Here is a 12,625-nt window from a genome sequence, read left to right on the forward strand (position 1 = left end):
CATTTTATACATTTTCAGATGTCTTGCATAGGTTAAAAGGAGTCTTCACTGTGTGATGACTCTTTTCTTGGGTGGACAGGAAAGGAGGTAACAAAAATAAAAACCAAGAATGTTACTGAGGAGCTCTGACTTTGCTCCTGAGTAGATGCAGGGTAGTGGAGGACACAGAACAACAAGTTAACCTGTGCACAGCTCTGTAAAAGTATTGTCCCATGTTCACACAGAGGACAATTCAGTTTTGTAACCACCAAAGAATTGCTTCCTGATTCCTCCTGCTCTTTTCCCCACTTCTCCATGGGCAATGTACCCAACAGTTTAACTAGGAATAGTCTCTTCTTGGAGATCATCTTAGACTAGTGCTGAAGCCTCTGAGCAGGACAGCAGTGGTGGCTGGGACCAAGAGCTGCTGTTGTGTGACTTGAACCCTTTTTCCAGGTCAGCTTGGCTGTTCAGCCTTATCTCACTGTGTGGAGGGGAGCAAGTGTGGCATATGCTACAAATCTGAGCTCAGGCATGGAAACATACTCAGAGTGAAATATTCAGGATAAAATTCAAGAGAAAAAAAACCATTTATCAGTAGCAGAGCTACTAAAATCAGGTTTGTTCAGGTGGAAGTTATGCCTTTTGCAGGTTCCCATGACAATACCCACTACAATGATCCTAACTTGTCTTTTTGCATTTGTTTTCTCAATGCACTGCTCTCAGTGCATCTCCTTTTACCTCCTGTTCCCAGTTCCCCTCCCCAGTACGGTCAACTTCCATTTCCCATTTCCTCTAACCTCCTCATTTCCATCACTTCCTGCTCCCAGATCCCTCTCTGATTAGCTGGGCATCAGGCAGTGTGGCAGATTTCAAGGTGGCAGATCAGCCAGGCAGTATTCACTTGCTACTACACAGCAGGGGAACAAGCAGATAAAGTGCTTTCCCCAGCAGGGCAACAAATTGCATGTTACTGTTGATTGTCATTAAACATTTTAACAATTTTAATCTCTTTGAGATCTTTATCCATCTGTCAAATTTGTTTGCAGTTGAACATCACTGGGGAAAGATGGACAGATGGTATAATCACATCAGCCTCCTTTCACTGGGAAGCCACATAAAAAAAAAAAAAAGGCAAAAATAACAAAACCATCCTGTTTCTTTTTGGAGACTGGGTGGAGGCAGAAAGATCTGACAATCAGATACAGATTATGCAGTGATCAGGGTTGGAATCAATATTTAGAGTCTTCATTCAAAATGTTAAAGGGGCTTTGGATGGTGATCACATGTGCTATGATACAGATATCACTATGGGTCTGCTGTGCCATATCCTGTGCTGGCTTAGGAGAAAATCCGATTCCTTCTTCACTTTCCACTCTCTCCTGCAGCTTATCAGTGCTGAAACCTTTGCTGTGGCTCAGATGGTGATCTGCAGAGGCAGACAGGACCATTTCAGACAGCTGTATGAGTATTAGATGCTGCCCATAGCTCTGTGTGGCACTCTGGATTTTAGGACCATCCCAACCTTATGCCAGAATAACATTTTTTGTGGGTGTGAATACACTGTCAGCAACACTGCCTAAATTGTTGTTTCCTGAAGATATTTTCTATGTGGCATAAAGGACCCAAAGCCACAGACATCGACCCCATTTCGATGACCAAAATATATAAGATCTCCTGGGAATTTGTTGCAGTTAACAATAAATCAATTAAGCCACTGCAGTTAAATAATACACGTCCAATGCTGCAGGTACACTGAGGGCTGCCGGCTGCTGCCTGACACCCAGCAGCCGCGGGCACGGCTCCCCCGAGCACCGCGGAGGGCAGCGGCGGGCTCAGCGTGTGCCGAAGGGGCCGCCGCATGTGCCGTGAGGGCGGCGGGGATGGGCCTCGGTTCCGGAGCCCGCGCACCCCACGACCCCGCCGTGAGGGGAGAGCTGCGGGCGGGCTGCGCCTCGGGCCCTGAGGGGCGGGGGGATGGCCGGGGCCAGGAGCGGGACTGCTCCTCTCCGGGGGAGGGCCGGGACCGCTCCCGGCCGCGTCCCCAGGCGTGCACAGCGCCAGAGAGAGGCAGCGCCGGTGCCTTCCCCGCCTGGCCGGGGCGGGGCAGGGAGGCGGCCGCTGCCGCCGCTTCCCGGTCGCCCGCTACGGCCCCGGCCGCGCCAGCAACCATGAGCGGCTCCGGCCCGGAGGAGCCGCAGCCCAGCCAGGCGTCGGAGGAGGACCGGCAGCAGGAGGCCGAGCAGGACTGGGCGGCGGCCAAGGCTTTCTACGACAATCTGGTTACCCAGAGGCCCCGACCGGTGAGTGCGGGCGGGCCGAGGGTCCGGAACTCGGGCGTCCGGGGGGAGGCTGGGGGCCCGGGCGCTGAGGGCCGCGGGCCGGCGCTACCCTGCGCTCGCTCCGCAGCCCAGGCCCCAGAACGCCATCACGGTGGCCGTGTCCTCCCGAGCCCTCTTCAACCTGGTCGAGGAGCAGCGGATCTACGAAGAGCAGGGCGTGGAGAAGTACGTGGAGTACCAGCAGAAAAACGAGAACATCATCCTCAAGCCCGGACCGGCGTTCTACTTCGTCAAGGTAGTCAGGAGGCGGCCCGGAGCGGGTGGCCCGGCGGGGCGGGAGAGGGTGTGGGGTGCGGCGGGACACGGAGGATGCTGCGAGGCCAAATTTCGGGAAAAGGAGGAGCCCGAAGCCTCCTTCAGCAGAGATAATCCTGCCTCGGGGAGATGCTTTGGGAGCTGTTCTCCCAGCGCCGAGCTCGTCGCGGCGGGGCAGCCCGGGAGTATTCCCCGCATCTCTCTGCGCACCCTGGCCCTGCGGACACCGCTTCTCTCCCCTTTCCCATTCCCTCTCCTCCTCTCCTGCCCTCCCCTCCCGCCGGCTCTAATGCCGAACGCCTGCGGCAGAGCACGTACTGCTCGCGTCACCGGGACCGGAGTGGTACCCTCAGCATCCTGGTTTGTATCCCGGCTCACAGCCCGGGTATGGGTAAGGAGCAGCCTGCTTTTTCTGCTGGACATGGGGCATATGAAGCGCCTCTCCTTTTAAGACCATTTCTGTCAAGATGAGCCCCAATTTTTTTTGTTGAAGTTTGTCACAACCTCCTCCCCAAAACCACCCAAAACAAAACAAATAAATCAACTCAGTTACCCTCCTCACCTCAAAAAAGAAAACCAAAACAAAAAACCACCCACAACGCAACCAAACACAAACAGTGTTGATTTTAATTTATTTTGGTCTGTTTTAATTTTTCCTTACTTTTGTTGTCACCCTGGAAATTGTTCTTGAGGACCAGCAAAAGAAATGGACTCCCTACTTCTTAGTCAGGGTTTAAAAAGAGCTGAAATTGAATATTTTGCTTTCATTGCACAAGAAAAGAGAAATGGCCAAGGAAAACACCCTGCAGAATGGAAAGCAAGTGAAATTCCAGAAAAGTGAAAAAAGTGAAAAGATGTATGTTTTTGAAGAGCACAGGATTTAGTAGGACTGTCTTGAAAAACACTGTCTACAGAGTTAATTTTATGTCCACTTGCTGAGATTTACCACAACAATTTTAGAAAATTAATGAAATCATAACTAGAAATCATACCTCCAAATCAGAGTTGTGACAGAACATTTCAGGTTTTAAAATGATTTTCATTACTTCAGTTTTGGCCTCAGGAATTTAAAACATTTTCTTCATTACTAACTTTATGAACATACACATTTATGTCAATACCCATGCTGCTGTAAATATAACATAGCTATTAGTAGCATTAATGACACAAGCACTGTAAAGGTGTTTCTAACATAAAAGTGTGACCATGAAATAATGCACAGTGTGCACCAGTGAGGGCAGACTGACTTGGGAATTAACTGCATCTTTTCCTATGTGTAGCAGCCCTGCCAGCACAGTCAGTTTTTAAAATTGGACTTCAGTGTCAAATTTAGAGTATAACCATGATTTGACTCTTTAGCTGCTCACACTTTGGAAATCAGAGCTGTTAGCTATGCCCAGCCCAATGCACCTTGACCTCTGTTCCCTTCTGACATGTATTTTTGTTTGAATTCTTTATATTGCTTAGTCACAGGAATCATTAGGCTAAAGAACTGTGGCTTTGTTGAGTCATCCTTTCTACTTGGAGACAAAGAAAGCAAAAAAGAAATAATGTATTTTTCTTTGGATTCCATTATTGAAACGTTTAAGATTCTAACTTGAAAGTATTATATCTCATGCTTGTAGTACAGGCCACAGTGTCCTTAGATTGCAAAGTATAAAGACACTGGACAAAAAATGGAATCCCCTCCTCCACTCACCCTTATTCTCTAAAAATTTAAGAAATTGACTGTGTAGTAGAGTATTAACAATAGAAGTGACTTATGATCACATACTAAGATTTTTTTTCTAGGCCTTACACCAGGCTGTAACTTAGAATTTTCCTAAGCACAGTCCCATAATAACATAGCTTTTAAAGGTGAGATTTCCAGAATTTAATTATGAAATCTGTGTCTTAATTCTGAACAACTGGCCTGACTTTTTAAAGCACCTTAATAAAAATCACTCTAGCTTGCATTCATTTGATGATTCATTATTGATTTTGTTGCTGCAGTCCCAAAGAATTCCACTTCAGGTCAAGATGAAGTTCTAGATAGGAGAACAGATGGATACAGAGAGAGATGAGCAGATGAAAGGTCAAGGAAATAAGAATGCCAGACTGTGGGTATAACATGTTGGCCAGTTATCTTAGAAGAGATCTCATATCAAAATCTGTCTCATTCATTGCTGCAATCACAAACTCTCAAGCTGATCATGTTGACATGTGATTTTGTACTCATTACTTAAGGATTGTCTTTGACACCTGATGACCTGAACTGTCAGTAAATCAGTAAAAGGAAATTCCATAGCTCAAAAAAAAAAATTTACTTGCTTCCTTTCAAATGAACCCAAATCAAATGGTTGCTGGGGGCAGCAAAGCAGAAAGGAGTTAAAGAAGTTCAGCAAGTTAAACTATCAGGTATTTTACACCCTCCTTCAAGACAATCCTATCACTAAAAGCACAGTGACTAAGAAAGGAGGCACGCTGGACTATTGACTTCCACATTTCCAACCTGCAGGCACTGGAGCATGTCAATACCCGGCTTCTGGAGCTGTACCCTGATGATGAGGAACGGTTTGATATTGTCCTGATGACTAATGTCCATGCTCAGGTGGGAGTGAGGCTCATAAACAGCATCAATCACTATGGTAAATAAAATAATTACTGATGTGTAGAATTGCCAACTGTTACATAATAATATGAATTAATTTTATTCTTCCTGTTCTGACTTTGGGAAAAGCAGCTTCTTGGATATTTTTTTTTGGGTGTCAGCATAAGTGAAATAATATTAGACAGAATTTTGTCCAGTGCTCTAGATTTGTCAGGTGTGAACCATAACTTCTGAGAAGTCCTTAAACTTTTTCATACTTGGTATCTGTGCTCCCTGCACATCTTCACAGCAGTTAATCTGCTGTCATAGAGGGAATTTTTTCCCTAATTTCTCAATGAGGATGAGCTGATCAGATATTGTAATTATTTGAAGTTGTGTAACTTGTTGAAATTAAAATGAATGTATTTTTTTAAGTTTACTGTAAGCTAGGCTAGTGCACCTTTTCATAGGTTCCTTTTACAGGCTTGGAGTGTCAAGCAGAGCCACACCTTGTGCTGTTCTTACTTTAGGCTTAACAATTGAACGTTTCTGTATGACGGGAGGACAGAGCCCCATTGGTTACCTGACTGCGTACCTCACAAACCTGTACCTCTCAGCGGATTCCGACAAAGTGCAGGAAGCTATAGAAGCAGGTTTGAACTGACTTTCTTTTGCGATCTCTTGGTATATTTTGTTATCTGTTGAGCTTGTTCAAAAATTATATACATTGTGTGTCTCACAGAAAGTAGTTCTGCTTTATCAAATGGAGAAAGTCACCACTTTGTGTGGTGCAAGCTTATCACTTACTTTTACTCAACCAAATAAAATCGGTTGATACGGTTCTTCTTTGACTCTTCAGCCTGCTGATAGTGACAACTTAACCACTCTACATCTTTGTCTTCTCACCTTCAAAAAGAAACAAGACTCCCACCTCTATTCAACTTCTGTTTGAATAGCATCATCTTTTTGATACAACTTAAAAAAGCAACTTCTGTGTCCCATTTTTGTTAAAAAGTAACAAATACTTTGATTGAGTGGTCTCCTTGGGAGTCCCTGCTTTTCTCTTATTTGCAGCACAGCTTGGGAAGCAGTTTTATACAGTCTTATGTGAAAGCGGAAGGAAGCATGTCCAAGAAGTTTTGGCAGTGGGACAGCTTCCATGCATTGTGACAGAACAGCCATCTCTAATTAGCTTTTGTGTTTGGATTGCTCACCATATAGAAGGGTCACCACCAGTGAGTTGTTGGAACCAAACTGCTGGCGGTTCCATGACTGACTGCAGGACATGCTAACCGAGGCTCTCTGATCCATTTTCAGGCATTGCATCAGCTACGATGTTCACTGCTAACAAAGATGTTGTTTACTCGGATACACAGCTAAGGGTGGCTTTTGATGGGGATGCTGTTCTCTTTTCTGATGAATCAGAACAGATTTTCAAAGAGCAAGGATTAGACAGATTTTTTGAACATGAACAGCTGAATGAAAATAAGCCTCTTGCACAGGTTTGTATTTCTTTAATTTCTTGTTTAAAGGGAGTTTCCAAAAGATCTGATGATTTTCATTGCTGCTGTATTTCTCTGTTTCCCCTGTGTGGATGTGTTCTTTGTGAAAGCTGATGCCCTTATTTATTTCCTTCTTCAAAGATAATCTTTAAAAAGCATGTTTCACATAAAAGAGGCCACCACTGCAGTCCTTTTACCAGGCCATCACTGCAGTCCTCTCTCATTTCTCTGAGAGAACTGCATATATAAGACAGTGACTTACAGTTGTCTTCTAATAGTATTAGAAAAAGAAATATTTGTACTGATTTCCCTCTTTTTTTTTTTATCAGAGTGTAGGCAATATCAATTTCAAACAGTGAGATATTCTGGTTATTAAAACAAGATAATATCTGCTTATTCTCAAGCAGAGCTATGCTATTTGTCTAAAAACACAAATATTTTAACATTAGCTTAAACTGAAAGACTGATTCTGCTATTGTTAAAAATAGTGTGAATTCAGAGTAAAAGCTTTATTTATGAAAGTACTGGACAGTGCAATATGTTGCAATTTGAACAAAAATGTCATTTGTTTCTATTAATTGGAATGTAGTATAGTCATTAGTCTGGAAAGAGTTCATTGATGGCTTTGTACTTAGGTCTTGTACTGTAATTTTTGCAGGAAAAAAAATTACACTTTGTGGTTCATAGCAAAAAGAGTTCCATGTTTTCAATGAACATTTTATTAAAGACTATAATTAAAAATTAATATTGTAAGAGATCTTGTAAGCCTTAGTGAGAATTACTTTCCCATTTATCCTACCATGTAGTGTTATGGTTTTAACTTTTTGCCAATTTGTGAATTCCTAGTGAGGGTGCAGACCCATTTGGAGATGTTACATAGAGAATTTGTGGAGGGGCACAGCACTGGAAAAAGGAATTCTGTTTGACTGGCAATTTGGAAGAAAGCAAAAGAATTCTTTTGGAAACTGTGGACATATACTAAATATGCTTCTGGTATTTCATACTCAGGGTCCTTTGAAGGGTTTTCTGGAAGACCTAGGGAAGCTCCAGAAGAAGTTCTATGCAAAAAATGAACGACTAAATTGTCCTATAAGGACCTACCTGGTCACAGCCAGAAGTGCAGCGAGCTCTGGAGCCAGAGTGCTGAAGACTCTCCGTAGCTGGGGTCTGGAGATTGATGAGGCTCTTTTCCTGGCAGGAGCACCGAAAGGACCAATCCTGGTGAAAATCCGCCCTCACATTTTCTTTGACGACCAGATGTTCCACATTGAAGGAGCACAGAAATTAGGCGCCATAGCTGCACATGTCCCCTATGGCATTTCTCAGAAGTACCAAAAATCTTCATGACTGGAGGGTGCCATTAAGGATAAGGTTCTTAACTCAGCCAGCCTCTAATCTACCAATAGTTACATCTGAAAACCTCTACATTTGTGTATTGTGAGCACTGTGTCTAAAGATTTAACTTCTGGCTAGAACAGCCTTTAAAGGAAGTTTTTTAATATTGGTAAGTTTTTAATAGAGTTATTTTAATATAGTTCTTAAAGAGTTTAGATTTTTTTTACCTGACTGTATCTTAACACTGTGGTTTTGATATTAAGAGATTTGTACTGTTTTTATAGCTTGAGACATATTCTGAAAGACAAACAGTTATAGCAGTTATATTTTATCTAAAAAATTATTGACAGGTTATTTATAAGAAAATTCATGCTGCAATGCTGGTTCTTGACAGTTATTTCTGAAGTTCTCAAAAGCACAGTTTACATGTAACTGTTTACCTGTTGGTGGTTTGCTGGTTAAATATGTGTTCAGTAGGTCTGTCACCACATGGTTTTGGCTTCTAGTAAAATATTAGTGCATTTGGTTGTGTTTGCACGTATTTTTCTATACTGTTTTCTTATCCTAATAAAGCTGGCTTTACAGAACATTGTCATTTTTCTATGTAGAGCTTTTAGCATAATTTCCTAGGCAGAGTTTGTGTAATCAGAATGTTCCTGATGTTTGGAACCAGAAGTGACCACTTTCAGTCTAATCTGAGAGCTACAGGTCTCACCTTGACGCAACATACTTCACAAAACTGGGTAGAAGTCTGAGATGCTGTATCTTGGCTGGGACAAAGGCTGAAGCTTTAGAGCACCCCTCCATAACAGCAGATAATCTCCCTGGAAATAATACTGTTGATGGAACTACTTTCTTCTTAACTAGATTCCCTGAGAATTTACAACTGTTCTGTGATCTGCGTGAATTCAATCTGGCAACTTCTGATGAGTATCCAGGGGACAGGTGCCTGTTGCTGCATGACTTCATATTTACATCATAGGTCTGTTCTCTCTCTTTTATACTAAATTCCTGTATCTCATTGTTATCCATGTAACTAAGTGATCTCCAAAAGACACCACTAACATCTGTCAGGTGGTGTCTGCTCTCTTTCTCTCCCTACTGGAACAACTGTCCTGTTTTATTATTTATTGTTGTCAGATATTCATACCAGAAGAGACAAAACCAAAAGAATGTGCTTTGCAGTGGGAGTAGAAATGGTGAATCAAGCTTGTCATGATCTGTGGTTCCTGGGGGAATTCGGCCCAGGATCTCACGTTAGCCTCTGAAAGTTTGGTCTCCTCTGTCCAGATGAACTGTCCTGGTATTATAGAAAGCTCCACTGCATCAATTATGGTTTCCCTCCCAGGAACACAGGCAATCATTTAAATGTTCTGGGTCCAAGCCACAAAGTTCTTTGGAAGAAAAGGCAAAAGCCTTGATCCTGCATGAAACACAAATAGAGTTGGAAAGGTTTTCAAGTGTTCACACCAGTATGTGATGTTGATGGGATGCACTGCAGATTTCTGGTGTACTTGGAGCTTCGTATGTGCTAAAGGCTTGGTGCCCGAAACGTATCACATTTCCCAGCCCAACCAGGAGGTGAGGAAGACAAGAATTAACTGAGGCCTGGTCATTGTCTGCCAGGATGGGATAGAGTTACCAAATGGAGATTATGAAAAATGTTATTAGCAGATGTTTTTATGTGAGAGATCAGACTCCACAAGGAATTCAAAAATATTCCTTAGCTGTGGAATATAAATTGTGTGTGTACCACAAAAGCATGGCTGCAAATTTCAGAAAGACCAGTCCTGCCTTTTTGAAGCAGAACATGTATTATCTGGTTTTCATCCACGCATTGTTAGAGCTGTAGAGGTTGGGTGCAGGAAATAAAACTGGCATTTGACTCCCACTGAACAATCACATCTTGATAATGAGGTTAATGGAATCCTTAATCCCTGTAGGAGTGCAGAGGTGAATCTCATACCTGACAGGGCAAGCATGCAAATCAGTGAATAAATTGGAAGCTGAGTCATGTGTTCTATTATGTTTACCTTTATTTCCAACAAACCATCCATGTACAGCAAGGATGAAACCTACTGGCCAGGACACCAGAGCTTCCAAGTCTTTTTTTGATCTGTGCACACACAGTACTAGGGGACTCCCTCCTGCAGTGTCCTCCTGACAACACTAAGGCATGTGTAAAAAGAGTTCACAAATCTACTATTCCAGTGGAATTTACATTCTTAGTCACAGAATTCAAATTGACATTAAAGATCAGAAACTGATGTCAAAGCCCACACTTTTCCTAAATTAGCTGAGCAAAATGCCCTTAGATGTTTCAGATCATACACTGTCTTTTGATTGTCAGGCAACTGTCCCCAGGCTCAATGGCTGCTTCTCTGCATATCCAGCTGGCAGCATGGTGGGGGAGTGGAGCCTACTGGTTCATGCAAGTACCTTCCAGACTAATCTGGATGTTTGGGGAGAATCAGCTTGCCAAGCAGCCTCTGCCTGTTAAAATTATTTTCTTCTGCTCCAAGGCACAGCTTAGCTAGTGGACCAAAATAATCTTTTTCAAGAAAATTCTGTGAAGTGGGATGGGAGCTGAGGGAAAGTATTTTCTATTTTTGTAGACATAGAAGAGAATTGTCTCTTAATAGCATTCCAATCCACAAAACAAAACAAACAAGCAAACAACAACAGCCACAAAACTCAACAAAAAGTTTCTTGCTTATCAGGCTTCCATGAGTTTATGCCCTCGTAACCCTAAGCTAGTCACAATTAAAACAGCAGAAATATTTTTCAGTAGGGAAATAGAGAGAACTGTCCTTTATCAGCCTGTTTTCAACACTGAAAGACAGATTCATGAAAAGGAAATTGTCATCCTAGACAAAATCTGGGGAGGACTAGTAATAACACAGATGGATTGTGTACAAACAGAACTCCAGTTCTTGTTCCCTTAGTTTCCAGGTTCCTGCACCTCATAAGAATCCAGGAAAGACAGTAAGTCAAATGGGAATGTCTCCAACTGCTACCAATTCCTGTGGAGAAAAATGTTATAAATAGGATTCTGAAGGTGGCTTCAGATTTTTGTTTTACAAAATATATTCTCAGAGTGTGTTAGATATTTCCCATCACCATATTCCCAGTTCCTTCCCATCTTTAAGACACCCTTTTAATTTCCAGGCCAGCATGTCATCTGAAGGAGCCAAAATATAAAGTATTTCAGATCAAAAAATTGGAGATAGTCATCATCACATATCTTCCAGCATGCATTCTGGACTGGGGTCTGAGGATGTGGGATTCAGAGGGCTCCTACATTCTGAGGAGGATCCTCAGGTACCCCCTCAGGTTTCCCTGCCAGATCCTGTAACTTGCACTGGCCACTAAACACAACCTTGAGTGCAATAGAGGGGTACAGACATCTGTGGAGCAGGTCAATGCCAGAAGAAATAATTTCCAGTTATCATGCTCAGTATCCGGGACCAACATCTGGATGGACACATCATTCCTGCCTGCACGAGCAGCTTCCGATCACCACGAGCTCCTGAGTACAATGCTCCTTGCACTGAAGGCTGGACTGATATCAACACAGGCAGCACCCTCGGGGCAGTGCCCTCTCCAACACATCTGCAGCCTTTTAAGTAGAAGCATCAAAGAGGACTGGAGAGTCCTCACAGCCAGGTGATGAACAGCAGATCCTTTACCTCCCACCAGGACGATTTCTTACAGAATGAATCTGTTCCTCCAACAGGGCATTTCCTGGTTCTCCTATTTTGACATCTCTTTGGCAACTACTCTTCCTTCCTCATGGTCCTTGACTTGGGTGTGGCTGCAACCCCTCCCAGTACATGTTTACTATGAGAAGAACATATAGAAGAACATCCCAACATGGCTCTTACACCACGTTAAGGATGTAAAATTTCACATTTCATACACAGATGCAATGGTATGGCCTGGCTAAAATACCCTTTGGTGTAACCATGAGGCTCACAATGGAGTGAAGGGCCGAGAATGAAGAAAGTGTTTTTTGTAGTGAAGACAAAGAAGAGGTTTGTCAACAAATCTGGAGTGTTTAGAAGGTATGCTGCCTATACAGCCTTTAAACTGCCTGAGAAGTGTGAGAGACAGTCAGAAAAGACATGGTAAGGGTACTTCCAGAGGAATCTGCTGTTTCTGCTGCTGTAACATGAGCTGAGGTCAGCCTCAGAACTGACTGCAGCCATGTGACAGCCTGCAGGTAGCACCAACATGTGACAGTTCAGGGGAGCTTGTTATTGCAAACAGTTGTCATGTCCAGACAAGCCACAAGGAACCTGATTAAAGGCTCATGGGTTTCCTCTTGGTTTCTTAGTCATTTCCCCAGACAGGCCAGGTCTTGATTCAACAGGCCAGACATGCTCCTTATCAGCTAAGTCAAGTTTGTTTCTTGTCTCCCTGTATTCTTCTGCTTGCTGGCCTCTAGTTCCTCATCACAAACTTCTCTTAATCTTTGTTCTGTCCTCTTTGACTCTTATCTTACTCCTAAATGTGCAATGAAATCCAGTACTGTGGTGTTGGGGTGGGTTTTTTTGGGTTTGTTGCTTGGTGGGTTTTTTTGGTTGGTTGTGGGGGTTTTTTGTTGTTGTTATTTTTGGGCTTTGTTTTGTTTTGTTTTAACC

The 12,625-nt window shown here is 43.0% G+C and overlaps 1 protein-coding gene across 1 annotated transcript; it reads left to right on the plus strand.

Annotated features, from left to right (window-relative positions):
* The first annotated feature begins 1,862 nt into the window (after window positions 1-1,862).
* NT5C1B (5'-nucleotidase, cytosolic IB) lies at window positions 1,863-8,554 on the plus strand. Its single transcript, XM_054280116.1, has 6 exons — window positions 1,863-2,282; window positions 2,389-2,556; window positions 5,074-5,203; window positions 5,676-5,798; window positions 6,463-6,647; window positions 7,656-8,554. The coding sequence occupies exons 1-6, from the start codon at window positions 1,863-1,865 to the stop codon at window positions 7,992-7,994; spliced, it is 1,365 nt and encodes a 454-aa protein (XP_054136091.1). The 3' UTR covers window positions 7,995-8,554.
* Window positions 8,555-12,625: the final 4,071 nt, after the last annotated feature.

The sequence above is a fragment of the Melozone crissalis genome, unplaced genomic scaffold, assembly GCF_028551555.1.
Source record: "Melozone crissalis strain CALT ecotype California unplaced genomic scaffold, PUWL_Pcris_2 ptg000027l_1, whole genome shotgun sequence".
Lineage (NCBI taxonomy): Eukaryota > Metazoa > Chordata > Aves > Passeriformes > Passerellidae > Melozone > Melozone crissalis.